The 27,036-nt window shown below is 47.8% G+C and overlaps 1 protein-coding gene across 4 annotated transcripts in view; it reads right to left on the bottom strand.

The window, feature by feature from the left end:
• LOC115308324 (arylsulfatase B) overlaps nucleotides 1-17,232 on the bottom strand; it is a 30,772-nt gene extending 13,540 nt beyond the window's left edge. The window contains exons 1-5 of one of the 4 annotated variants that reach the window (XM_040209965.2): nucleotides 17,079-17,232; nucleotides 14,298-14,409; nucleotides 7,193-7,244; nucleotides 3,140-3,243; nucleotides 409-689 (exon numbers count right to left, since the gene is read on the bottom strand). In XM_040209965.2, the coding sequence (XP_040065899.1) occupies nucleotides 409-689; nucleotides 3,140-3,243; nucleotides 7,193-7,244; nucleotides 14,298-14,409; nucleotides 17,079-17,199 (670 nt within the window). In that variant the 5' untranslated portion in view covers nucleotides 17,200-17,232. Of the gene's footprint in view, nucleotides 1-408; nucleotides 690-3,139; nucleotides 3,244-7,192; nucleotides 7,245-14,297; nucleotides 14,410-17,078 lie in introns of those variants that run through there. The other 3 variants (XM_040209966.2, XM_040209968.1, XM_040209967.3) reach the window with 3 other exon arrangements.
• Between the last annotated feature and the right edge of the window lie 9,804 nt (nucleotides 17,233-27,036).

Here is a 27,036-nt window from a genome sequence, read left to right as displayed (position 1 = left end):
AAGCGTTAGTGTGCACGCTGCAGAAGTCGTGCAACACTCATCAAAAGTTGCACTTGGACGCATTGCGCCAAACGCTTGATGGTTTGCCGAACCAGTCGAACCACGAGGCTCGACACTGCACTTGAAAAGTCACAAATTCGAGGGGTCTCCTCTACGCGTCAAAGCAACGAGGCACACCCGACGGACCCCCTAGAGGAGGAGAGGATTCGTTTCGACAAGCTGTGGATCTTTTGACGTGCTACCGAAATCTCGGTTGAGCGGCGCTATTTTTTCCTCGAGCTACTCTCGGAGCACCGAATCGTATTCACCGAGGAGGCTGACATTGAACCTCAGGATCGACGAAACTTCGCGAGTGCAATCGAGGGCCGATGTCTTGTTTAAGTGACGGTGTCAGTGTCGCGTGCTTACCGTGGAGTATCTTCCGCGGGCCTCCCAGCTCACGCTGTTGTTGGCGCGGAAGTCGTAGCCTTTCGTGCCACGTGGTACCTTGCCGCGGTCCTTCCGGTCCACGCGGGCGCCGGGACCAAACTGGTGGCGTTCGGTGGCCAGTTCCGCGTTGCCCAGGTGCTCGTAATAGTCCCCGGAGCCCAGGTAGAATCCCCGGAACGAGTCGAAGCCTCGAAAGGTGGGCGTGTACTGCCACTTGCAGTAGCCCAGGTGCCACCTTCCCGTGCGAGCAAAACAGGTCCCTGATGCGTATTCGGAAAAGATACTTGTGGAGTGTACGCAACAGGTCAATTCTACCACTCTGGACGGTTGGTGCGATTTTTGTTGACATCGTACGTCTCCTGGTTTATGGGGTGGAGTGTGTGGCTTAGGTAAACACACCTTAGTAATTCACGCGCTAGCCTTTCGCCGGTTCCTAGTTGGGAAAAGGGCGACATTGCTCGAGAGGCTACATGTTGCCGCTAATAGAGACTTTTAGGAAACCGTTACCGTGTTCCGCGTACGGCACTACCGGAGCCTTTGAAGGTTGCTTTTAAGCGCGCGCACCGCGGTCACAGTATCACTCAGGTCCGCGATTAAAAGCATGCTTCAAGGGCTCCGGCAGTGCCGTACGCGGAGCGTGGTAACGGTTTGCTGATAGTTTATATTATCGAATGCGTCGTGACCGGATCATCTTCAATGTTTATGCCGTGCAGACTTATTTCCTTCATAATTTCCAAACTTCCCGGTCAATAATCGAGTCCACGCACCATGAAGTTAGAAAGCAACGTGTGGTACGTGTTTTCTGAATCTGAAGTAAAAATTAGCCAAGTATCAAGGGGAATGCCGTAAATGTAGTTCTACGCGCCGCACGTGCTGTTGTCTGCGGCAGTAACTGTTCTAAAGCAAAAGCCCAAAACAAAGGACATTTTGCACGCGCGTTCGTCAGCGCCTTATTTTGGTTATTTACATTGAATAATTTCATACCGGAAAGGCGAGCGCTTGCGTCGCGTAAACCCTGCGTAGACCTAAAACCCCTTGATAGAAGCCCTGTATAGAGAGAGTTTGGTCAATGGGAGGAGCGGGCAGAGTCAGGGCGTTCACCAGACGCTGATAAAGGGCTTTGCATGCTCTCTTGGCCGACCAGAACTCGAAAAGAATCCCCTAGCGGTGGTAGCGAGAAACAGTTTCAATCATAAGTATATGATTATAATAAGAGCGCAAGGGTTAAGTATAGTAACCCTCCACGGTTGAAAATATGGTGCACGTGAGGTCTTGATTATGATCATGCAAAAAGACGTAAGAAACGAATGTGCCGCTCAAACTCTGTTTTGCCCGGACAAAGTCTGACCACTCGGACGCCAGATTTCCGGCCTTCGGCGCCTGGCGTATGGATTATGTCGATCGTTCCGCTAGTCGTGCTCTTCTACCATGGTTTCGGATGATCGCGATTGAAACATCACTTAAACCATATATTTAGTCACCGAAAATTACTCCGACGCACTTTCGTTTCGTTTTTCGTTCCTCGTAACCACAGCCAGGGTATTACTTCCGGTTTCTGGTTGGACACGTTCGAATTCGCGAGAACGCGCTGGAACACGTTCAGCTCGCTTTCAGCCAATGGCTCCTATGGCCAAACCCTCTCTGTATAGGAAGTATTCACTGGCGGCCATAGCTGTGTGCGCGACTGCTGAGCGCGTGCTGATGGCTGGCTTCCAGGGTTCTTTAGCAACGTGCATTCCGCACCGTCAAAATGGCCGGTCTTAGCAGCCTATTAATGGAGGCTCGTACTGAACATGCGCTCAAGACAGCACCCACAAGTATGGCGCCCAGTGAATACTCCTTATACGGCTCTGGCTTCGATGGGTTTGCGTTTGTCTTGCAAGTGTTGGCGACGAAATGTTTTGATGGTGCCCTCTATGATTCCTGTCACTGACGTCACGACGGATATTATTAGTAGAGAGCGACAAGTTCAATGGTGCGTAAAAAATGCGGTGGAAGTCTGGTCATCACGTTTCTAAATCAACACCGCCAAAGCTGAGAGTCTGACTGTCAAAGCTGAGAGTCTGACTTTGCTCTTATTTCCGACGATGAGAGAAGAACCGATCCTACTAAAGACGTCATAGTGAGCGTTCGACCAATCCTGGAAGGCCGATGACAGTGACGCTTTTTGTCGCGCACGTCTGCAATAGCGTCAAATGCGCCACTGCATGAGGCAGGTGTCTCGAGCGGCCCCAGAGAAGCAAATGGCGGCGCATGCAGCACTAAAATGACCGGCCCTTGGAAGCGAATGGCTGGGGAGTACGCGCTCGCGGCACGTACCTTGCGCGTTTCTACAACAATGGTTGGCGGTACTAGTAAAACAAAAACGCCTTTATCAGGGAGCTCTATGCATAATTCCCAGCATTCTCCTTGATGCTTAGAACTTTTGAATGATAGAACATTCTTGTAGCAACAGACTTTTGTTTTTTTGCGACGAAGGTGCATCTATTCTAAAGAATCCTTCACCTTACAGATGTGCTATACGGCGTGGGGTTCCCTCCTCTCCTTGACATCAGGAGAAAAACTCGGAGGCCTTGTCTCGTCTAGGGTGTGTTGCAGAATCCTGCTGGCTAAGTGGCGCAAGCTGCCGCCCGATTTCAAGAGTTCAGTCGTTTGCCTGTATTCATCCATCTATGAAGAGATAGCCGCTGTGAGCAGGAGAGGGACTTACTTGCCGATCGCGTGGGTTGAGTATCCCCGCTGTCGCAGTTCATCGGCGAGGACGGGGAGCTCCAGCGGTAACCCTTGGGGCTCCAGCGGCCTGATGACGCCATTCTGCGTGGATTAAGTGCAAACAGTCACGCGGCAGGTGGAAGCAACAAGGTGGTTGAAATGGATCAGAACCTTTGATATGTGACAAAACCACAGTGCGGTGCCTGGTACGCGTTTCCGACTTGTGTATGTAACGTCCCGTTTTGCTCATGCAGACGACAGATGCACAACCCGGCAAAACCGAAACCAAAACTATCCGTTGACAGTTTCCTGCTCCCAGAGTGCACCTGAACCGCAGGGGCGCACCTACGGCTAAAGCGGTCCTCAAGTGGCAACAAATGACCTCACAAGAGCTAGAGTGTTATGCGGTAGAATGTCGCGATTCCGGTGGCTTGTCATAAAAGTTTCGTCGAAAAGCACGAGTGAACGCGAGTGTCGCTGTCGTAGCGGCGTCCCAACTCCTGGCTTCTGAAGCTCCCCTGGACTATCTGTCAACCTGAAAAACGACCTGCTGCAAAAAAAAAAAAAAAAAAAAAAGGCGTCTTTGTCCTTTGCCGTCGCTGTTGTAGCACCACAAGGGTCGCGATCGGCGACGACATGACTCTTTTATGGCGTCACCAAGCGGAAATCGAGGCAACACTTTCTTTGGTACGCTGTGAACACACCAGTCGGAGACGCGTTTCCGGCACCGTGGACATAATAGCGAGTTTTACAATAAGGGGTCCCACAGCTTTGGGCGCCCCAAACAGCTTGGGGCGTCCAACTGCGCATGCGCAGAAGTTCTGCGCATGCGCGGTTGGGCGCCTCAAGCTGTTTGGGGCACCCAAAGCCTGTGGGGCCCCCTAATCTAAAACTCGCTAGTGTTGATTTTTTTTTGGCGTCACCCAAAGAAGGCCAACGCGGGGCTCTGATTGGTCACGAAAGCTACGTCAGCGTTCGGAAGCTACTCGTGGCCAATCAGCGAAGGCACGAGCCCCGACCGAAGACTGACGCATCACTCGTGTCCAATGAGAGCCATGTGCTGGCCTTCCTTGGGAGACGCCGAAACTTAGCCACTTTGTGATTAGGGGATAGTGATGACTGGGTGAACATGGGATACCGGAGACTTTGGTAAAATTAGAACGACGAGGTCGTATATGCGCGGAGAAACAGAGGCAGAGGGGAAGGTTGGAACGATTAGTTATTAGGCCTAAAGTAATATACCGGGTGAAACAAGGAGACGGTAGGCTCTTTAAATCGACCGGAAAATTCGGTTTCTTAACCTATCGCGCTACGACTTTGTGCAGCGCTGCCCACAGATGGTGCATTTTTTTTGTAAAATTTGCAAAAAGCGAACTTACCTGAGGAAAAAGTAAAGAAAGAAAAAGGCTTAGCTCCTATGGAAACGCAGCGACGCCACCGGTCTGCAATCAACACGGCGCCGTTTTGCACGGGAGACAAGAGATGGCGCAACGAACGCCGCCAACGAACGAGCATACGGGCGCCGAGAGCCGGCCGAGGTATTCCTCAAAGGCTCTTTAGCAGACGATCTTTTCGACTCAAAAGCGGCGCGCGTTCCGCAGGCGGCGACAGTCGCAGAAACAACAAAGACAGGCGCGGTAACAACAAGGAACTGCAGTTCCTTGTCTGCTAATTACGCCGGCTCTCGACGTCGTCTGCTCGTTTGTTGGCGGCAGTTGGCGTCGCAACCGCTTGCGCCATCTCTTGTCTACCGTGCAAAACGGCGCCGTGTTGATTGCAGACCGGTGGCGTCGCTGCGTTTCCATAGGAGCTAAGCCTTTTTCTTTCTTTACTTTTTCCTCAGGTAAGTCCGCTCTTTGCAAATTTTACGAAAAAAATGCACCATCTGTGGGCAACGCTGCACAAAGTCGTAGCGCGATAGGTTAAGAAACCGAATTTTCCGGTCGATTTAAAGAGCCTACCGTCTCCTTGTTTCACCCGGTATATCGGGTGATTCAAGGACCGGTCAGGCTCTTTAAATCGACTCCAAAATTCGGTTTCTTAACCTATCGCGTTCCAATTTTGTACAGCGTTGGCCACAGGTGGTGCAATTTTTTTTCTATAAAATTCGCAAAGAGCGAGCTTACCTGAGGAAAAAGTAAAAAAAAGAAAAAAGCTTAGCTTCTACGGAAACGCAGCGAAACCACCGGTTTTCAAACCATAGGGCGCCGTGTTGTTTGAAGACCGGTGGCTTCGCTGAGTTTCCATAGGAGCTAAGCCTTTTTCTTTTTTTTTACTTTTTCCTCGGGTAAGTTCGCTCTTTGCAAATTTTACACACACACACACACACAAAAACACATCTGTAAGCAACGCTGCACAAAGTCGTAACGCAATAGGTTAAGAAACCGAATTTTGCGGTCGATTTAAAGAGTCTGCCGTCTCCTTGTTTCACCCAGTAGAGTATATATCTTACACGCTGACCTAAAGCTATTAGCCACGAGATGTTTAGGTGGCGCCCTCTTATGGTTTCCATCCGTGACGTCACGACTGGGATTTGCCTCGCCGTGACGTCACCAGTTGTTACCCTCGCTGCTTACCTTCAGGTGCAACGACGAGTTCGATGGTGTGTTTAAAAAGCACAGTGGAAGAATCAGAAACTAACACCGTCAAAGTTGACAATCTGACAACGCTGATATGCCCATGGTTTGGCCAATCGTGGAAAGCTGGCCGCAGCGACGCTTTTGGTCGCGCACATCGCTAATAGCTGCCTTCGTCCCCGCTGCACTCGTCCAACGCGGAACGCCGGAGTTTGATTCTGGCATTTGAACGGGTTCGACGAGCGCAGTAGAGACGAAGGCTGCTAGCTTTAGGCCAACCCACTCATCATTCCAACCAGAGCTCGGCGTTCTGACAAACCCGCGCGATCTCGTCTCCTTATCTCCCTCTGTTTCTCGGAGCATTAAAGAATAAACAAGTACGGGTTTCCACACACTTTTTTTAAAGGGATTTGGTATTTGATTATTAAATACCATATTAAAAAAACTCAATTTTTAAGCCAACTACTGTTGCACTTCTTTCTGCCTCCCGGGATCTGTACGTGTACAGGTGCCGATCAAATGATTGATTGGTTGGTTGATTTGAGCTTGCTGTCCCTGCCAGTCACCGGGAGATGTTCGAAATGTGGAAAGATTGACGAGAGACTGGTTGATTAAACTGGACCTTATTGGCTTCTGCGATCACTCTGTCTTTAGATCTGTCGTCCTGACTGAGGCAGAAAGGGGTGGGGCAGAGAGGGGCGAAAAAACGAGTTTTTCACGGCTAAGATGGTTTTTTGCGAGGTTTCATTTAGCACACATTTGTTCCGCTAAATTTGACGGGGGATCAGAGGATTACGTGGCAGCGTGATTAACCGCTAAATCGCTCCTCCGCCAAATATGGCGGAGAATCATGACGTCACGCGATACTGTGTCGTCACAATGTCACGTGACGCCATGTCACGTGACACCCCAATTTTATCGGCTCAGTTTAGCGGAGAAAGCCACCCGGTAAATGCATCGAGAACGTCGTGTCAAGTGACGCCGTTGTGTCAAGAGCATGATGTTACGGTGTCACGCGACTACGTCATGTGACGTCAGAATGTCGCGTGACGTCGCAGTGGCACATAAACGCTATTCGATGACTCCATTAACGATGCCCGATACTCCGCCACCGCCTTTGCACGTGCATCGATATCGTTATCGGGTAGTAGAGAGCTTTAGGGAACCGTTTTTGCGCTTCCGATATGGCACGATGGGCACTCCGGTACAAACTGCGCATGTCCGAGTACTCTGCGGCAGCGCATGCGCAGTTCATACCGGAGGGCACATCGCACCGTATCGGAAGCGCCAAAAACGGTTGCCTCAAACTCTCTATTTTTATTGGGCGCATCGAAACGATCTATACTTAGACTGGTTATTTGCAGGACATGACAGGAAACCGCCATTTTGTTGTTGTTTAGGTTGTGACGGTTATCGTTGGACAACAACGGGACAACGATAGGCGATATAAGTCATCGTGCCAAATCCAAACTTACCTGCATTCCAAATCGATACGGGTACCGGCCCGTCATCAAGGCGCCTCGAGTCCTGCACAACGAACAGGTAAGCGGTGTAAGTTGACATCGGTCAGGGATGGGCAAAATACATGAAAATATGTATCGAAATACAAATACAAAATACTTTGTCGAAAATGTATTTAATTACAAATCTAATTACATTTCCCAAATAACATTTAAGTACAAGATACAAATACAACCAAATGTATTTGGTCTCCTCCAAATACTTTTCCGAATACATTCCTCAAAATTTGCGTCAGCGACTTCAGGGCACCTGCAACGGGTTTCTGGGTATCTCATTTTAATTTTGCATCGCACATTCGGGAGTTAGTGTGCGAGGCTCTAGTAACGTAATAGAAATATAATCAGAAAAAAATGTAATCAGCTTGGACGTAATAGGTGAAAAAAGTACAGAGCTTCAAGCAGCTTTCTTTGTCGATTACATTTTGTTATAGACAAACAAAGAACCGAGACGACCAAGACGCGCAGCACTAGCTGGATAATTTTTTATTGTTGCTACTCACACCAGTTACAAAAATCTGGACGACCCGCGCATTTAGAATGTTTCAGGCAAAATATGGATGGAAATCAGGCTGGAAAGCATCACAAGTTGTCACAGTCACTTATTTAGCCAGTCGGCCTGTGAACGTCGCTTTCGTCACTATTCTTGACCTGGACTAACACCGTAATCACAAAGTCACTAAACGCTTGTGATTAATTGAAAGACACTGCATTTGGTTCAGAACATAGTTTTCTTCCTGCTCTGGACAGTGACAATAAATTTGGGGAATGTATTTTTGCCCACAAAATTGTATTTGATTACAATTGTATTTGAAATACCCACGTTTTAGTATTTAAATACACACGTCAAATACATTACCCAATTTGTAATTAAATACAAATGCAAAATACACAAAGTATTTGAAACACGTATTTAAAATACTTGTATTTGAAATACTGCCCATCCCTGACATGGGTTGTGTAACGTCCGAAAAGGCGGCAGTTGTGGTGGACGCGAAATAGGTCCTTGTTGTGCACAGTCATTGGTGGCTATCGTCAGCGGCAGCTTTCAAAGATCAGGGCCCGTTTGCTCGAAGCGCTAACCGCGGCTAAAGTTAGCCGCAGTACCTAGGAGAGGGATTTTGAAATCACGTGACTGGGCTCGGTAGGGATGCGGGGAAACATGGCGGTGCCCCGGTGAGTGAGCGCCGCGCGCTTTGGATCTAATATGTCGTTGAAGCTGCAATATCGGGCGCGCTAGTCAGCAGCGAATGGTACAGGAGGCCTTCGCTTTGCCTTACCTCACTGCTCGCAAAGCATGAGCAATGACCTCGCCGCATTTTTCTAGATTGTCTTTCGATTCTGGCCATTCCTAAGCCCAAAATGAAGGCGATAATTGTCGGCATGGCAACGTCTTTGGAAAGTGTATCGCCTTGACTCAATCGGCCGGGTATAGACGCTTTGTAGCAGCTGTGCATGGACGCCGCCATAACTGACCTTCAGCTTTTGTTTCCTCTTATTCCGTTTACTTCACTTCATCATTGCCATAGCAGACCAGGTTATATCCATATTAGATTCAACTGTGTCCTTTTCTAAAGCATCGGCCTTTGTAGAGGATCGTCAACTACCGTTTCAGTTGCTCGACATCTCGGTAAGACAAGAGAAGGTCAGCAATGGCGGCTGTAATTTGGCGCGTGTGCAAAGCGTCTATTGATAGCAGACAAAAGCAGACAGCGTCCCCCCAAGCACCGAGTGTAGTTACACGCGTTGCACGTGCTGGCGTCTGCAGTAGTAATTGTTCTAAAGCAAGAAGTCTAAAACAAATTTTGCTTTGCACGCGCGTTCGTCAAAGCCTTATTATGATTATTTACTTGGAATATTTTATAAGAGGAAGGCCAGCGAGCGCGAGCCGTAGAATTACACTTCCAGCGTTCTCCTTGATGTTTGGGTAATTCAGAAAAAGGTTTATTGGGACGCTGTCTGCTTTTGTGTTTGAGTCAAGGCAATCCGCTTTCCGAAGATGTTGCCATGCCAACAATTATCGCGTTCATTTAGGCTTAAGAATGGCCAGAATCGAAAGACAATCTAAAAAAATGCAACGAGGTCATTGCTCATGCTTTGCGATCAGTGAGGTAAGCCAAAGCGAAGGCCTCCTGTACCATTCGCTGCTGACTAACGCGCCCGATTCTGCAGCTACAACGACGTATTAGTTCCAAAGCGAGCGGCGCTCACTCACAGGGGCACCGCCATGTTTCCCCGCATCCCTATCGAACCAATCACGTGATTAAAAAATCCCCCTCCTAGGTACTGCGGCTAACTTTAGCCGCGGTTAGCGCTTCGAGCAAACGGGCCCAGGACGTAGCGAGTCCTATGCAACGTTTTGACGCTCTGTGGCTTCAAATAGATTGCAGCATGTGCAGATACGAACGTGCAGATGAGAACGAAAAATAACAAGCCATGCCTTGTTTTTCTTACAGGGACAATGATGAGGTATTTTTTCTCGCAAAGGCTTTTGTTTGTATACATAACATATGAGAGCCCGACTACCTAAAAACACAATTTGCGGCTCGAAATTCGTCTTTTTTCCGCGCGAAAATCGCCGATCAGGAACCGGCCGGTTTGAATCGCGCTCACTCTCTTCTCCGTGGTCACGTGCTGTTTTCTATGGTTTTGACACAACCACCAAAGATAATCAAAGTCGTGGGTCATCGAAGGCACACACTCAATACTAAAAACAGACAAAATATGATACACATTTTTTGTGGCTTTTGAAAAGCTGCAAATACGTTGATTGAAATAAAAAACTGCACAGATTGCCGGAAGTACCTACTCACTGCATTCTCTGCGTAATTCTCAACATGGCGCCGTGTTGCGGGAGTCGCGGGCCGGACGGCTGAACGAAGCGGACTAACCGCTCATTCACACTGGAAGCGGATCCGCGTTCGCAAAGAGGTTGCGAACGCGGTTGTATAAAGATCCAGTGCGCGTGCAATTGTACTGGATCTTTATACAACCGCGTTCGTAACCGCTTTGCGAACGCGGATCCGCTTCCAGTGTGAATGAGCGGTAAGCGATGCCGGCGGACGACGCGTGTGAGACCTCTACTTCAGAACTGTGGTTTGCGGTACGGCCGAATCTGTCTAGCTTCGAAAGAGGATTCGTTTACCGATCAAAACAATTCGGGTTTATTCCGTACGATACGCCCAACCTCCAAGCTGATTCGCGCGAAGATGGCGCCGAGTCGTCGCCCCTTGGCGTGGCTCCAGACACCGCTCGCCTCAGGAACACAAATTGGTAAGAGCTTAAAAAACGCGCAAACGTCAAGCACGAAGTGCTTGACGTTTGCGCGTTTTTCGCGTTTACTTCTGTTTTTTTCGTGCGACTTGCGACGCGCGCGTTTTTCGTCTGCTGCTCACAGCACAAAAATAATTAAAAAAAAAAAACGAAAAAAAAAAAAAAAAAAAACTAATTGAAACGCGGCGTGACTTCCGGCAACTTTTTCCTCTGCATTTATTCTTTCTTCCCAGTTCAGTTTCAGTTTCGGTTTCGAACAGTATCATTTTTTTTTAAATTACAAATATAAGTGACGACGTAACAAAATACTGATTTGGTAGCTTTTTAACACCGTAATAAATCGCCGGGCAAAAAAACATTTTAGGGGTGGCGATGTTTTTTAGATTTGTCGAGATTAGCGGCTTTTCAGGCATTCTGGAGTTTCTCTGCGGAGTTTCTCGGAGTTTCTCTGCGGCCATTTATGACAGAAATATCCGCCGACACGCATCGAGTATCTTCGAAGCATGTTCGCTTCATCTACGCTTCGAAGAAGACTGCCGACAGTGTTTTACGGGCAGTGTTGATGCTTCCCCGCAGTGCACAAGAGCTTGGCAAGAAGCGCACTCAACGAGACAAACGCCGCGGGTACGCAGAGGTGGCAGAAAATAAATTACTGTAATTGAATTACAGTAATTAGACTACTTTAAAAAAAATTTGTAATGTATATTATTAATTTTTGAAGCAGGCAAGTTAGTAATGTAATGAATTACCCTAGTGGGGGTAATTGTAATTAAAATCGTAATTACTTTTTGGATATTTAAGGCATATTTTTTATTTGCCCGTAAATCAACAAAAAGAAAGCAGCTCTTGCATTTGCCAAAAAATAAAGCTTTTTAAAAAATAACGAAAAAGAAACGACAAATGCGCTGTTCGTTAATGGCCGCTCGCTCGTGTGACAGTCGGACTGCCCACCTTTATGGGCGCGTTACTTGAAGGCACTCTAGGTCGGACTATACTCCGTGTCTCTAGTTGTGTGCAGTGGAGGCGAAGGCAACGCCAGGCGAACAGAGAAAGAGCGAGCACTAGGATGGCAGGACGCGAGAGGAGGGCCATAGACGCCGATGGGAGAATGAGAAAGCACTAGGAACGTTAGAGAGGAGAAAAGGTTGCACTCCTCGTCCCGAGCCTTCCTAGTGCTTGCCCTTTCATCCCTCCCCTGGCGTTGCCTTCGCTTGTACTGCAGGGAAATAGTGACACGGAGCATAGAGGGTCGTGCCACCTAAATCCCGCTGGGTTTGTCTTGCTGTGACAAAGAATAGGCTTCCCCAAACATGGCTATTGTCTCCCATGAAGATTATCTTGCTCAGAAGTTCACACAAAGAAGACACAGCCCACAGGAATAATCAATAAATAGCAAGGCAATCCGAACCCAGACTTATCCGGGAATCGACAGGGTGCGTGGTAGGTATTTCGGGAAAAACGCGAACCCCCAATACAGACAGACCCCAGGTCAGTCGGTTCGGTTTGGGAGGGAATGTTGGTTCGCCTTATCTGTCTGTGGTTTTTCCCAGTGGCTTGTTGTGGGGTTGACGGTTGTTACTTTGCAAATGCCGGGCAGAGTTCGTTCTTTCTTTCTGTCTAGCTCTTTCTTTAACATGTATGAAACAGTAATTTAAAAGTAATTTCATTACTTTTATGCGGTAATTTGTAATCGTAATTCATTACTTTCGCGTAGTGGTAATTTGTAATGTAATTTAATTGCATATCAGTCATTTTAGAAAAGTAATAAGTAATGTAATTTAATTACATTCTAAAAAAGTCTGTGCGTCTACTTTCCCGCTCAACACTCGGTGAGCCAATCACCGAAACTTACGAAGGCAGCTCAGCGAATGACGATGCATAAACATATGTTTAGACCAAAAACGCAGTGTGAGTCGTGACATTAAATGGGTCATGAAACAATTTTCCTACTTCTTCTTCCTTAGCTTTAATCCTCAACTCAAATGCGAATTGTGAAATTACGACGTCGTAACATTCTTCGGCACCGGTGCGATGACTCCTAGCTTCCACCGTGCTTTTTCTGCACATCATAGAACTTGTCATTCCCCAGTGACGATAAGGTCCATCAGGGCACTCATTGGCCACGAACGCGAATCCGAATATTCGTCGACGGATTGATTGTTGACGAGCGCATACGTCCGAGTGACGCAGTTCTCGTGTCGAATGCCTGAGCTGGGCTCGGCTGACGTCAGGTTGGCACCGCTGACGCGCTTTGGGAACCGCGGATGTATCATAGTGAAAAGGCGGGGAGCTTTCGAAGGAAAGAAGGTACAAAACAGTCCGCGATGTTTTCAAATGTTCGTACCGAAAAGCTGGCTTTTGACTTTCTACCCTCTTTTTTTTGTCCAACCAAACGATATGCGATTAGTAAAGTCCCAATTTAAAATCATTTATCCCAGCCCAAAATTCGTTTCGGTCAAGCTTGACGTATTGCATTGCTTTATGTCACAACTCAGACCGTGTTTTTTTTTTTTTTTTTTTTTTTTTTTTTAAACATATGTTTTGGTATCGTCATTCGCTGAGCTGCCTCCGTAAGTTGCGGTGATTGACTCCCCGAGTGTTGTGCGGCAAAGGAGACGCACATACATTTTTTTTAGAGTGCACAATAAATGAGTAATTTGGCCACCTCTGCGTATATGCATGCCCGCCGCAAATTTTACAAAAAAAAAAGTAAAAAGAACAAGCACGAATAGTGAAATTGTGCGTGTTCTTTTTACATTTTTTTTTGTCAAATTTGGAATTGAAGAAAGAATATTTCTTTTTATATAGCAAGCAGATTTATAAATCCACTCAATTAAATTAGCTGCGACAAATTTGTGGTTTTTACATGCCACAGCTCATAAATAGAGTTACCGTTAAAATTCACCTTGGTCATATGTAAACAGGTGCAAGAAGGCCAGGAACAGCCTTCAGAAGTTCAACTGAATGTTTCGTTCAAGCATAGCGCACGGTGGGGAAATATGTGGAGAAACTATATTAATATTGCATTCGAAAAGATTCCATTGAAACCACCATTCGCTTTGAATTCGCTTCAAATTCAAAATACATTATTCACACATGCCTACAATTAAAAAAAGAAAGGTGGAAAAATGTTGTAGTTAATAATGAAATTTTTCCGCGCTATCCAGTGGAGTTACGTCCTCTGTTGTATAACCTACAAAGCGGACAGGCAGTCTAAAATACACAATATATTTCGCACATTTTGATCACGTCTTTTTTTGTTTTTTGGTTTAAATTTGTTAAGTGCTTATTTGACACCATCGAACTTCTCGTAACCTGTCAGAAACATGCTTTAATATTCCCTATTCTCTCACATTACAACAAATGACGTCACGTTTTCAGTGTTCCCAATAGAATATGGTCAGCTGAACAATTACAAATTAGAAAAACCATGAGAAGAAATACATACACACCGCTGGTTTTTTTTTCTTCTGATTTGTAATTGTTCAGCTGACCATATTCAAGCATGTACCAACTAGCTCAAGCAAAACCTGTATCCCAGTAGAACTCCTCAGCCTCCCCAACCCAAATTCGAAAGTTCTATACCTTCGCAAAAACAAAATCATTGTGACTTGTACTAATCTAGGTAACGAGTTCAGATGTTCCTAATTATCTGCTGAACCAGTTTTGGGGGAAAATCAGTGACGATCAAAATGAAATTACTTCCACGGCATGTTCATCCGTCCGTTTCTGTTCTCTCTCTCTCTCTCTAAATGTGTGTGTGTCATCGCAGTCAATATCCGGTACTTACGGACTACAGACGGGCTGCACGTAATTCTGCTCCAGAGTGACACCTTCCGACGCAAGCCGCCGCAAATTGGGGGCGAGAATTCCGGGGTTGTGCCAGGGCACGTCGTTCCAGCCTAAAAAACACACACACACTCACACACACACACACACACATACATATATATATATATATATATATAAGTTTTTTGTTTCATGTAGGGGGCGCAGACCCTTAGTCAAGCCTTTTATAGGCTTTTTGTCTGCGCCCCCAACATCTGTGCGATGTTGAATAAAGATTTGATTGATTGATTGATTGATTTGATTGATTGATTGATATATATGTCACACATTCTAATTTTTCTTTCTTTTTTAACCGTGAGCTCCTAGGGAAGCTGAAACACGTTTTTCAGAAAATGAGATAGAGGTTGTTTTTAGCGTAGTTTCATCCCGTGAATCTGAATACCGCGCTCGTTTTCCCCAAAAATATAACTAAACGCGAAAAAAACGTGAAAGCCGTTTACAACTCCCTGTAACGCCGAATTGGAGCGCAGCTCTTGAGGAGGAGGAGGGAAGGGTACTGAGGGGAAGGTAGACCCCTCCTTCTCCTTCTCCTCCTCCTCCTCTCATTCTTTAATATGCTCCGGGGGGGTCACCTGACCTCGGAGGGGGGTGTCACGTGACTTTGGGGTGGAGGACGTGACCTCGGGGGGTCACGTGATCTTGGGGGTCACGTGACCTTGGGGGGACGGGACCTCGGGGGGTCACGTGGCTTTGTGGTTACCTTGGAAGGGGTCACGTGACCTTGGGGGGTCACCGGACCTTGGGTGACCTTGTGGTGACCTCGTTTACGCCAACGGCGACGCCGACGCCGCTCAAGCCGAAAACGGGCGCCTAAGAGCTGCGCTCTGAAATGAAGGCCGTTTACAACTCCCTGTAACGCCGAATTAGAGCGCAGCTCTTGAGGAGGAGGAGGGAAGGGTACTGAGGGGAAGGTAGACCCCTCCTCCTCACCTCCTCATCCTGCCTGCTACTCCTTTTTCCGAGCGGCGTCGGCGTCGGCGTCGCCTTCGGCGTAACCGCGAGGTCTCGTGACCCTCGTGACGTCGCGTGACCTCACGGGAGTCACGTAACCTCACGGTTACGCCAGCGGCGACGGTGACGACGCTCAAGCCGGAAACAGGCGCCTAAAACTGCGCTCTCAAAAAAACAACAAAAAAAACGATTAGTCGTTACGTGATAAGTGGATCTTTTGGCCGCCAGGCGGCGTGTTGCTCGAGAGCTGCGCGTGCAATCGCAAGCTTGCCAGGTACATTACCCCGCCCTGGCACCAGTCGTGACGTGTTTTTCTACCCTTTAAAAAAAATAGCAAGAGTGCGCGTGCATAGCTTTGACAAACACTGAAGATGCGCAAGAGCAGAGATTCCGAAAACTCATTTTGTGACGTCAGGCTCCGGAAAGGAGGACCTTTAACGGTACTTTAAAAATGGTTTTCTGCAGCCTTTATGCACCCAATTAAAAAAAGAAATTATATTCGAGATTCTGGAGGTCAAATGATGACGATTTAAATGTGGTTCCTCAAATACAAAACCGCTTCAGCTTGTCTTTAAGGATGCAATGCCGAAACGATTGCCAGATGTCGCCTCCGTAGCGTTTAGGCGGCAGTGTATTTTAGAACGCGTGGAGCGTGCGTGTGTGCGTGCGTGCGAGCGCGCCTGTGTGCGCGTATGTGCGTTCGTTCGTGCGGGCGTGTCTGTGCGCATGTGTGTATGTGTGCGCACGTGTGTGTTTGTGTGCGTGCGTGTGTGTGTGTGTGTGTGTATGCTACAATGGTGTGGTACTACGTTGTCCGTTATTGCCTGTATTTTTTTCTTATATTATATGCTTTACTACACTGTGCGGCTGTAGTTATCTCGGCCTCTGTGTAAAGCGGCCGACCAATCAATAAATACATTACAAAAAAACAACAAAAAAAACTGATCATTTTCGAAACAGCGTTTGGAATGGTCCTGCTCATAAATCCTACAAAAAACAGCGGAGTTTCTCTGATGATCGAATTGTTTGCGTACACGGCTCAAACATCTAAGAAGCACGTTTGCCTCATACACACGCACGCCGAACATGTCTGTAGACAGTTGTTGTGTGGTCAAGGGGACACTGGACCATCCTACTAGGAAGGATCGATGGATGCTAACGGCTATACCCTTTATTTCGGGCGGTAGTTCGCGCCACCTAGCACATTGCCATCAGACTGTCTCTTGTGTGATGCATTGCCAGTGTGACGGCGGCTGTGACGGCTACTGCCTTTCCTGGTTGGTTACTGGGCCGATTCTGTGCCGAAGATGATCAGTGAAGACGTTAATTTCGAACATTCTTAATTTGTATCTGACTACGAAAGACATATACTTTTTTTTTAAAGCGCAGCTCTTAGGCGCCCGTTTCCGGCTTGAGCGGCGTCGGCGTCGCCGTCGGCGTAACCGCGCGGTGCATTATGGGTAAATTTCCCCGCTAAATTTAGCGGAAAAACTTCTCCGCTAAATCTAACGGAAAAATTTCCCCCTCTTAATCTAGCGGAAAAAACTTCCCCATAAAATTGAGCGGAAATTTTTTCCCTAAATGGGAGGCGAGCAGGAGAGGAGGAGGGGCATTATCTCCTCTCCGTACCTTCCCCTCCTCCTCCTCAAGAGCTGCGCTCTAATTCGGTGTTACAGGGGATTGTAAACGGCTTTCATCTTTTCCCTAGCAATCGTTCGTCTTTTTCAGTCAAGTCTCGAGCTTTTTTTTTTTTTGAGAAAAACGTACGCACCCAGGTCATCGGCTACGATGAGCACGAGGTTCGGAGGCGTTGAGGTTGTTGTCCCCGCCGACGCCATCAGTACGAGCAGCGTCGCCATATCAAACACGTAGGTCCGCGATTTCATTGCCATCACCGGTAACCCGCCAACGTCGGAGCGCAAACTCCCTCCAAGTGGCGGAAGTCTCACGCGAACGCCGCATTGACAAAAAACGCATGTAGATCGAACAGCTGAACGTAGTTGATAAAGGCGGGCGACAAACTTCCTGTAAAGGGGGGGGGGGGGGGGGGGGGTGCCTCTATTGCAGATAAGCTGAACCGCTTTATAGGCTGTGCCCGCATCTTGGCGGAAATATGACGTCTCATATCTTAAAACTGAAAGGGGATATGTTTTGGGGGAATATGCGCTTGTCAAGCCAACGTCAACGTGGACACGCAAGAGAAAACAAAACAAATCCTAAACAAGATACATTTTTTTACAGCGAAGCTGTATTTAATTTGTTAGTCGGTTTTTTTTTTCTTCTTTTTTTTCTCCGTCGAAAGAACAGTTGTCGACAGAATAGTGGATAGAAAACCACCGCGCTCGCCTTATCACCGTTCGCGCGCGCCTTATCTCTTCTCATGTGGTTTTGACACTTGCTTCAATAAGAAAACCACAAAACAAGTGTTAAAACCACGTGATAGATGATAAAGACGTAGGGCTCCCCGCATGCGTTTCTCGGTAGTAAAGGTTGCGGTTGCATAACCTGTCGGCGGCAACGGCAGAGTAAGAACTGGGGAGTGACAAAACAATCCCCGCTAACAATGCGAAGCACGTAGGGCTCCCCGCATGCGTTTCTCGGTAGTAAAGGTTGCGGTTGCATAACCTGTCGGCGGCAACGGCAGAGTAGGAACTGGGGAGTGACGTCACAATCCCCGCTAACAATGCGAAGCACGTAGCGCTCCCCGTATGCTTTTCTCGGTAGTGAAGATTGCGGTTGCCTAAGCTGCCGTGGCAACGGAAGCGTGCCGAAGTCTTTCACATATATATATATATAAAGTTTTGGTACAACGCATTTACTTTTTTTTCGTCAATCGTTCGGTATAGACCCCTTTGCTGTTTACAAATATAAACTGCCGCTTGCGTCCCAAGCGATTTCCTGTCGCACCGTCTTTGCAGTTGAGCTTGCTTATAGGGATGGTGAACCGAAATTTGGATTTCAAAAGAACAATGCTGGAGATGTAGGCGGGACGCTACAATCCCTACAACACTACTAGCAAGGCGATATCTCAAATGGACGGTCGTACTTTTAGAAAAAGAAGTCGAGATTAAACCAGGCCGACGAGGTGCGTGACGGTCAAGATACCTAGTTTCCTCCTCTCTTCGCTTCGCTCCCTCAAGGCCGCGAGGCGGAGAACACGCGAGGCCGTTCCCTTTCCTTCTACGAGAAACATGATGTCAACATTCCTGTTAAATACGCCTCTTTTTTTAAAAAAAAAAAAATACGGTCATCCGTTCCAGATATCACTGTATGAGTGATGGTTTGGTGTTTGTAGCATCGTGTTGCACGCTTTTGCCGCGTGTTTTGGGGAATCCAGATTTCGGTTCAGCATCCCTTTATGTCATCAGTGCTGGAAAGCATAAATGCCACACGGACAACAAAGTTGGAGATGTAACGAAGGCCTTCGGCTGTACACTATTACATATTGGAGGAGGCAAGTTGGTTTAAAAGAATACTCGAAACATTTTCACAGATCTCGCACTCCTTCGTTCTTTTGGCGTTCACCTAAAGAATTGGTAGTTAAATGTTTCATCTACATTTCAAGCAGCGGTTTCGAGGCGGCCTTTGTTCACTATTCTTTACATACCGTAAGTTCTCTGGGACGTCATAGACTGGAGCACCACCTGGTAGCGTTTGCCATAAGAAGGGTCTATAGTTCAATGGGCAATCGTTGCAGGTGATACCACAGCATTGTTGTCCAACCACCTTGACAGCGTGGGTTGCAGCCTTAATTTCTTAATTTCGACTTTTTCTGCAGGACACGCAGGTACCTAATCGCGCCGAACAATAAGAGTATCCACAGAAAATATAAAAACCCGAAATAGGACTAGACAAAAAAGAAGGTGCGATGTGAGACACATGATGTCTCACTTGTTGACTCAACGTCCCAGCGGGCATCGTATACTAGTGTTTTTGCAGATGTATCTTTTTTTGCGTTTCGTGATTGGCTGGGTTTTTTTCTAATCTTCGCCGTGATTGGCTGACTGCGTGGTCTGCGGGAGACTAAATACAGGCAATTTTGTGTACGATCGCCGACAGTTTAAGAAAACCCAGTCGTGGCGAGTTTCGAACATTCAAAGATGCACTTTGCAGCCATTAAGCCGAAAAGAATGCCGAATAAAAAACCACGAAGCTAGAACCGTCAATATAATGAGCCATGTCATTGGTTTCTTCACCTGTCACTTACTATGACGGGTGTTTCACTTAAAACCTAACGGCTTTTACTTAAAAAAAAAAAAAAAGCCTTGAGAGATACACTGATGTTGTCTGTGCAGCTGAGACATAAAGCCAAAGGATCCTAATATAGGGGGCTAACTTTCACCGTAAAGCCGAGGTCACTTTTCCCACACATCATAAAAAAAAAGACAATCTGCAAACACGAGTCACCGCAACATCCGTGGTTCGAATGCCGAGTGCCATGTTTTTTCCTTGAACTCATTGCCATGCTGCATTCGAAGCACGGATCTCGGGGTGACTCGCGTTCAAATATGTGATGCAGACTGGCTTTTATTTGCACAATGTATACACGAACTCAACTCTGTGACGTCACGGTGCGGTGGTGGCGCGTCGGTCGCACTTCCGGTCTGGGGCTGTGGGCAGAAGTCCCCCCTGCCAGAAGTGTATTCCTGCGTTGTTTGGAAGGAACCAGACAAAAACCTGCCTTCTCGTCAAAGCGCCGCAACTGGGGCGGTACCAAAAGTGTCGAGAAAGGTTTGGAGGTCAGTTTTCACGTGCTCGGGTCGTCCGAGAATCTGAGGCCGGATTCTCAAAGCGAACTTACGACGAAAAAAATGCGTACGACAAATTTGAGAAAAAATCCGTATTCTAGAAACAAAATTGTCGTAACTTTTGCGCAGGATACGACAGAATCCTACGACAGCTCCGAAGCTGTCTCACACACTTTCTACGATCAAATTAACATGGCCGACAACGTCGCTCAGTTGCGCGGTCGCGACTACCAACGGACATTTATTTTTCTACCTGCTCTTCTTGCGCGTCCCGACTTCAAGCAGCAAGAAAAAAATGAAGAAGTGCTTGAAACCGACCACGACGAACATGAACGCTGGATCCACAGACACCCGGAAACGGCAACAAAGGCAACGATCCCACCGACCAAGCGAGCTCGGCAGAATATAGGCCTAGCAGGCACTCCGACCCGTTCCGGCGCAGCATTGCTCAGACGGTCCTTGGCCAAGACCGTCTGCCCGCGACCGGCTGGCTTGCTGAATGGAATATGCCCGCGCGACCCTTGTGGACCCTCCCCGTATGAATAGTTTGATAGCTGAGCTAAATTTGAGAGGTCAACCGATTCCCCTTATCATCTCGATCACCTTGTTTTCCGAGGCAACGGTGACGAACGCTGTAGTCGAAAAGGGACTCCTCGATTCTATCTCCTTGTTTTGTGTGATATAGAGCTCAAATAAACGCCGTATGGATTACCTTCGCAACACGGTATGTACACTTTGTTATTAGTATGCCATTCTTAACTGTCGAGCTGTAGCTTTGTTTTGTAGAATGAATTAATTGATGGAGCAGAAACAAAGAAAGTTAACAAAATGAGAAGAGCGATTAACGAAAGATGTGGCACGTTCTAACCAGGTCTCTCCAAGTGATCAATTGGCGTAGTCTCAAAAGCAATAGCCTAGCGCGCCGACAGAAAAGCACTTAAGGATCGCAGCCTTCGCTTGTCTTCGCAGCATGCGCTTGGAATGCCTTCCCACATAGAGAGAGAGAGAGAGACTCTTTCAAATCAAATTTTAGCTCACTCCGTTAGAAGGAAGCTGACTTTGGTGGTGCAGAACAAACTACGAAATTAAAAAAAAAACCACAGAAAAACGAAAAGAAATAACCACCTTCGTCTTCCCTCTTGAAAAAGTTATGAACCGAACTTCCATCCCCAAAAAATAAAAATAAAACCGATAAAAAATAGCTACTGCGTGGAAAGATAACAAATAAAAAAAAGCTGGAACAACAACACGATTCGGACTAGCTCTCCCAAAACGCGAGCGCAAGCAAAGGCGATTTCCGCAGACGCCATCAGGAAAATAAATAAATGAAAAACTCCTTTTTTAACATTCTTTTTTTTTTTTTTTGCTTCGTGCACGCGGAGTGTCGGAGGCAGCGGCGGGGGGCATCTGCATGGCGGCGGCGGTAAAGCCGCCATGACGTCGAATTGGATTTGCCGCGCAATAAGGCGCTCTCGCCGAAGCAGCACTCGGCGGGGCGGGCAAAGGGTGCGAACCTCGGCGTGAACGCCGAGTGTGGCGTGCCCTCTCCAGTCGAGCCCCGCGAAAACACAATCCTCCCCGCCCAGCGCCCCGGGGGGCCCCCGGGAATCCGACGGGCCGGGAAGAAGGGGGGAGTCCGTTTGAGAAGCATTGGCGCGAACTTTTGAGGAACATTCGCAGTTCGACTCGCTTTGGCGAACCTTCCAACTTCGAAATTCAACGAAATTCAACTCGTGAACAGTGCTGGCCCGACTTCTAACCAATACAAGCTACAGTCGGGGACATGGGCGTAGACTTCGGGGGGGGGGGGGGGGGGGGGGGCATCGGGGCTCGTGCCCTTCCTTGTGAGATCCGGGGGAAGAGGCAGAGCCCCCCCCCCCCCCCCCCCCCCCCTCCGGGCCCGGGCCATGATGCTTACCGAGACGCTCTTTACGTGCCATGTAATGAGCTTTTAGTAGGGGCATGTAAAAACAATAACGCCCACGTTGCCTTTATTGACAAAATACATGGGAAATAGAATCCCAGCATGCTTTCGTTAGCTTCAATGTCCAGTTCTGGCGAAAATGTAACGCTTAGCTCCAACTCCCCCCCCCGGAAAATTGGAAAGTCTACGTCGCTGGTCGGGGACATGTTAAGAGTAAAGTGGGAGCTCCTCCCGCCTCTTTCTCCTTTAGAAGATCGAATACTGCAGAGGAGGCGACCTCCTCTCCAGCGTTCGCGCTGCCGAAGTGGAAAGAAGTGGGAGGAACTTCCACTTCACACTTGGCATGTCCCCGACTGGAGGTGGTATTGCCTCTACGCGCAAGTCTCAAATATTTGTTTAACAAATTGTACAGTAATTTGTATTAGATGTCAAAAATGATTGAAGTAAGTCACTGTATGACTAAACGCAGGGAACTATACTAATAATATATAAGAAACCACGGAAAGTACATATATAATAAATGATGATGATGATGATGAAGTGAGTAAGCCTTAAGGTGAGTCTAGCGTGTTCGCTGTACGTGGGGCGTCCCGAAAAGTTCTCAGCCTGACCCAGAAGGAGGCGACAGAGGTGAATAAACTGGCGTTACTTCCTTGCATAGTTCCCTTTGAGATATACACACTTCGCCCCATGATGCTCCAATGACTGGATTCCCTTGAAAAGCAAAAATCGGAAGTTCATTGGTCCTTCAAAAAGCTGGTCACAACATCAATGGCATCATCAACACACACAAACACACACACACACAAACATTACAGGAGTGCACTTAAGATTGCTTACGTGTAAGAAGGTGAAAGGGCATTTTAGTCCCGCTTGAGAAATGTTTACAAGTAATGTTTCTACACGCATTAAAGTTTAGGACGACGCATAAGACGACATCGAGAACGACGTCCCAGAGATCGACGCCAAGAACGGCGTCTAGGACGAACTCTAGAACGGCGTCAAGAACGACCGCAAGGCCGACGTCAAGGACGACGTCGAGAACGATGCCTATGGGGAGGACACAAGAGTCTGTGGCGTATTTGCGTGAGCGGCTACATTTGCGTGCGGAAACTGCCGTAGATGTGGACGCCGCTGCCGATGTCGAGGCCGTAGATGTAGAACCGGTAGCCTCACAGTCCATCGCACGAAGCATTCAGCGAGCACAGATGAATTCCGAAGCGCACCTTTTGCACACGGCGATCCGGCGGTGACATCACGCTGATGACTTATAATGACGCTTGATGACATCACGCTGGTGACTCTTGATGATGTATTATTATCGCCTCACATCCTCAGGCGGAGTGCATGGGAATCCACACCGTCCAAGCATTCACGGCACGCGACAGCTGAGTTCTCAGCTCGCATTCATATATTTTGTCGCGCTGCCTGCTACCTCGATCATCTGAGCTTGCGACATAGATCTACAGAGAAAATAGAATCGATGTATAAATTAAATATATTATTAGTTTGCTCGATTAAACTTGCGTGGTTCGTATACACAGTTTACGAAATAAATATTGCGAGTGGGTCGCGTTGCCTACGAGATCAATGAGGACATTTTGTTTCTTGTTTCTTGCTTGCGTGGCGTCGTCTATGTGGAGTACCACGAACCTTCCGGAAGAGGGGAAACACAATCAGGTCGCCCAATCGGCTCTTTTTTCCCGCACCTGCCCATCTTACACCCTTTATTGGACACGCAGTGCTTGCTTCAGCGTTCAACCACTGTTGCCAGATTGGGCTATGTCTCGTTGTAATTGGGCGTCCAAATTTTTGGTTGGCAATGTGGTGGCTATTTTTGTATGTCTTGCTTGGCTGCGGCTAGAAGGAATACCGTAAATTGATTTCAGTTCGAAAAAAAAAATTCAGAAAATCATTTTTTTATAGGCCATGTATTAAAAAAACAATCAGTTTTGCATATTCAATGCGGCTTACAGAAGAATGGTGATTGCGGTGCGGATTTTCTTCCGTACAGCCTCGACAGGACGACAAAACTTGTACTGTGGTGTAGGCTTTTGTGTGTGTGTGTGTGTGTGCGTGTGCATGTGCGCGTGCGCGTGCGTGCGTACATGCGTGTGTGTGTCTGTGCGTGCGTGCGTGTGTGCGTGTGTTATGTGCGTGTGTGTATGTTGAGCCCTTAATTGAGCCCTGTCCCACTTCAGCCGCGCCCCGCTGCTCGTACGCCATACAAAAGCCACGGAGTTTCTCTGCAGATATGATGACCGAAATCTCAGAGGACACGCTTCAATACATGTTCCAAGTACATTTGCTTCATATATATGCATGCCGAACATGTCTGCAAACGGTTGTTGTCTGACCAAAGCGGGAGGATCAATGTACTAGGAAAGATGGATGGATGGGTGGATGGATGTTAACGGCTGTACGTTTTATATCGGGGGCATAGCTTGCGCCACGTAGCCTAGAGAGACGCAAGCCTCAGACAGTGTTTGCGGGCTGTATTTCGTTGCATGTATTGGCAGAGGGAAACGCTGCTTTAGGGGTCACTGCTCTCCCTGACGTAACGAGCAGCATCGGCCTCGTCGAGACGTCACGAGCTGTTTTCCTGGCTTATGATTAGTTGCAAAAACGACGAGTTTCATGGTGCCCATGCAAAAGGGCGGCGGAAAGCTTCAAGTCGCTGCAGATTCTTAAACCAAAATACACCTTGAAGGCTTGACGATGCGACATTATACTCTCGTTTCCGCGTATATTCGGAAAGCAGAATTAGTCCCACTAAAGACGTCAGAGTGAGCGTTTTGGCCAATCGTGGAAGCCGATCAAAAGGCGTCGCTTTCGGTCGAACGTGTCACCAATCCCCGTCACCCACCTCTCACCGTGTTTTTTTTTTCTTTTGCCAAAGATGTTTGTTAGTTACGTAATCTTCTTCTTCTTTTTTCTTTCTTTTCTCCTCAAATTCCCAATTTTAAAGGGTCTGGATGGTACACGCGCGCACCTCTCGGACAGAAAATGGCGCATTTTGAGAAAGACGGACCCCGGGACTGGCTTTAATTACGCGATCGTTTCTTCCTCCTCCCCGAAAAGCCCCAGGCCGAGTTCCAAACACCGTTTCATCTCGCAACGAACCTCGGCGGAAGCTACGAGCCACCCGAACCAATCCCGTCGCCGCAAAAGTGTCACGTGAACATACGCAACTCTTCACGTCGCTGGGCCTCACCGACGGTCACGCCACAACACTCGCGTGGCTTCGGATTTGTCTTCGATGGCGCATAGCGTCGTCTGCGCTTCATCCTAAGAGGTGAAACAGGGTATATATATATATATATATATATAGGTGCTGGAGTGACGATGGAATGGGAAAGAAAGATGGGGAGAGGGAGGGAAAGGCATCGGGTGCGCCCCCTGGTTTTGAAAGAGGGAGTGGGAGCGATGTTCGTCGTCGGAGGCGTGCTGGCTGCTAATTGGCGCGCGAGTGGCTTTGTCAGGCAAGGCGCGGGTGAGCCGCCATTAGCGCCGGCAGCTAGCTGCTCTCCCCCTAACGAAGCTACTCGTCGGCGCTGCTCGTTAGTCGGGCGCACGCCGCTGGGGCACGGCTGGAGGCGCCCTGCAGCGGGACCCACGACGCGCCTTCGTGCTGCTTCGATTCGATGCTGGCGCGGCGCGCGTGCAGCTCGGCGCGTGCTTGCGCATGCCGACTTTTTGGGCGCGCGCGCTCGCGCTCGGGGTTCTGTCCGCTTGCGACGAGAGGAGCACGTAGATTCGTATGCTAGAGAGAGATAGAGAGAGAGAACGAAAGAGAGAGAGAGAGAGAGTTGTAGGGGTTCGCTGCAGGAGCGAAACTAAATTACTTTATCTAATAAGGTTTTTTTAGCCGATCTTTCCGATCCATGCTGTAACTATATGTGATAACAATTGGATGCACGCGCGAAGGCACCGGCGCAGTATTGGGTATTCGTTGTAGGAGTTATCGTAACGATACACCAAAACTCTTCATTATCGGTCGCCAATGAAATGAACGAAGGGGAGTTCGGTAGCCGAGTGTGTTAACCTATAGTGCAGCTTGGTGCACCCATAGAGTCAGAGCTTGCAGTAAAGAACCTAGAGGTTCTGGGCTTAATACCCACACTTGCCCCTTTCCAACCTGGAGGAGCATCGACACACATTTTTGCATTTCCACAAATAAAACCATTCAGTTTTTTTTTTTTTTTGTTTTTTTAACCTAAGCCGTTTTGCGTAGAACAGACTGTTCACTAACATGTCTTTCTTCGGGGTGTGGATTCAGGGTAAGAACTGCCAACACTGTCTATAGTTGATTTGTCTGCAAGATATGTTTGTTCTCTTTCGATGTAGGGGGTGGACGCCATACGAGGCACGGTGAAACCACGCACACGGGTCCAAGCAGTGAAAGCAATTCCACTTGCGAACTGACAGATGACATGTGTTATGAAGACGAAATGTTTGCTGGGGTGTTCGTGTTTTCGACTACGCCTCCGATCAGTGTAAATTTCAGCAGGTGGCATTCCACAAGCAGCTCTGGTTCAAGCTTTTTATGACTGTTGATGTTAGTGAGAGAGGCAAATTAGGCGCGCCCGCGTCTGCTCGCCCAAATCAAGCATTGAGTGTCACTGAAAAGCCGAGCAATTGACTTCTAATGCTAATTTCATCCAGCTGCCTCAGAAAGTATCACCCACGCTCTCGATTGCCACTAAGAGCCAGGCACCAAGCTAGTAATCAAGCCCATGAATAACGGCGCGTTTGACCGCATAGAAATATATGTATATATATATTGAAGACACAAACCACCGATAAAAGGTTCGGAGATCAATTTCATCATGGCTTTCATTTACATTTGCCTAATTAGAATGCAAAATAAGCCAATGGCACTTAAAAAAAAAATCGACGCAGAGACAGCACGGCATAACTACAAAATGTAAAGAAAAAAAAAATCGGCGATTTTGACGCCGTTTTTGCGACGTCTGACACGTTTTATCGACGTCATTGCAACGTCATAATCTGACGTCGCATCGCTACCGAGGCACGACATTCACGCAGCTCCAATT

This window comes from Ixodes scapularis, unplaced genomic scaffold (genome assembly GCF_016920785.2).
Source record: "Ixodes scapularis isolate PalLabHiFi unplaced genomic scaffold, ASM1692078v2 PGA_scaffold4__175_contigs__length_147842914, whole genome shotgun sequence".
NCBI classification, from domain to species: domain Eukaryota; kingdom Metazoa; phylum Arthropoda; class Arachnida; order Ixodida; family Ixodidae; genus Ixodes; species Ixodes scapularis.
Note: the sequence above shows the minus strand (reverse complement) of the source record. Positions and strands in the feature narration are given on the sequence as shown.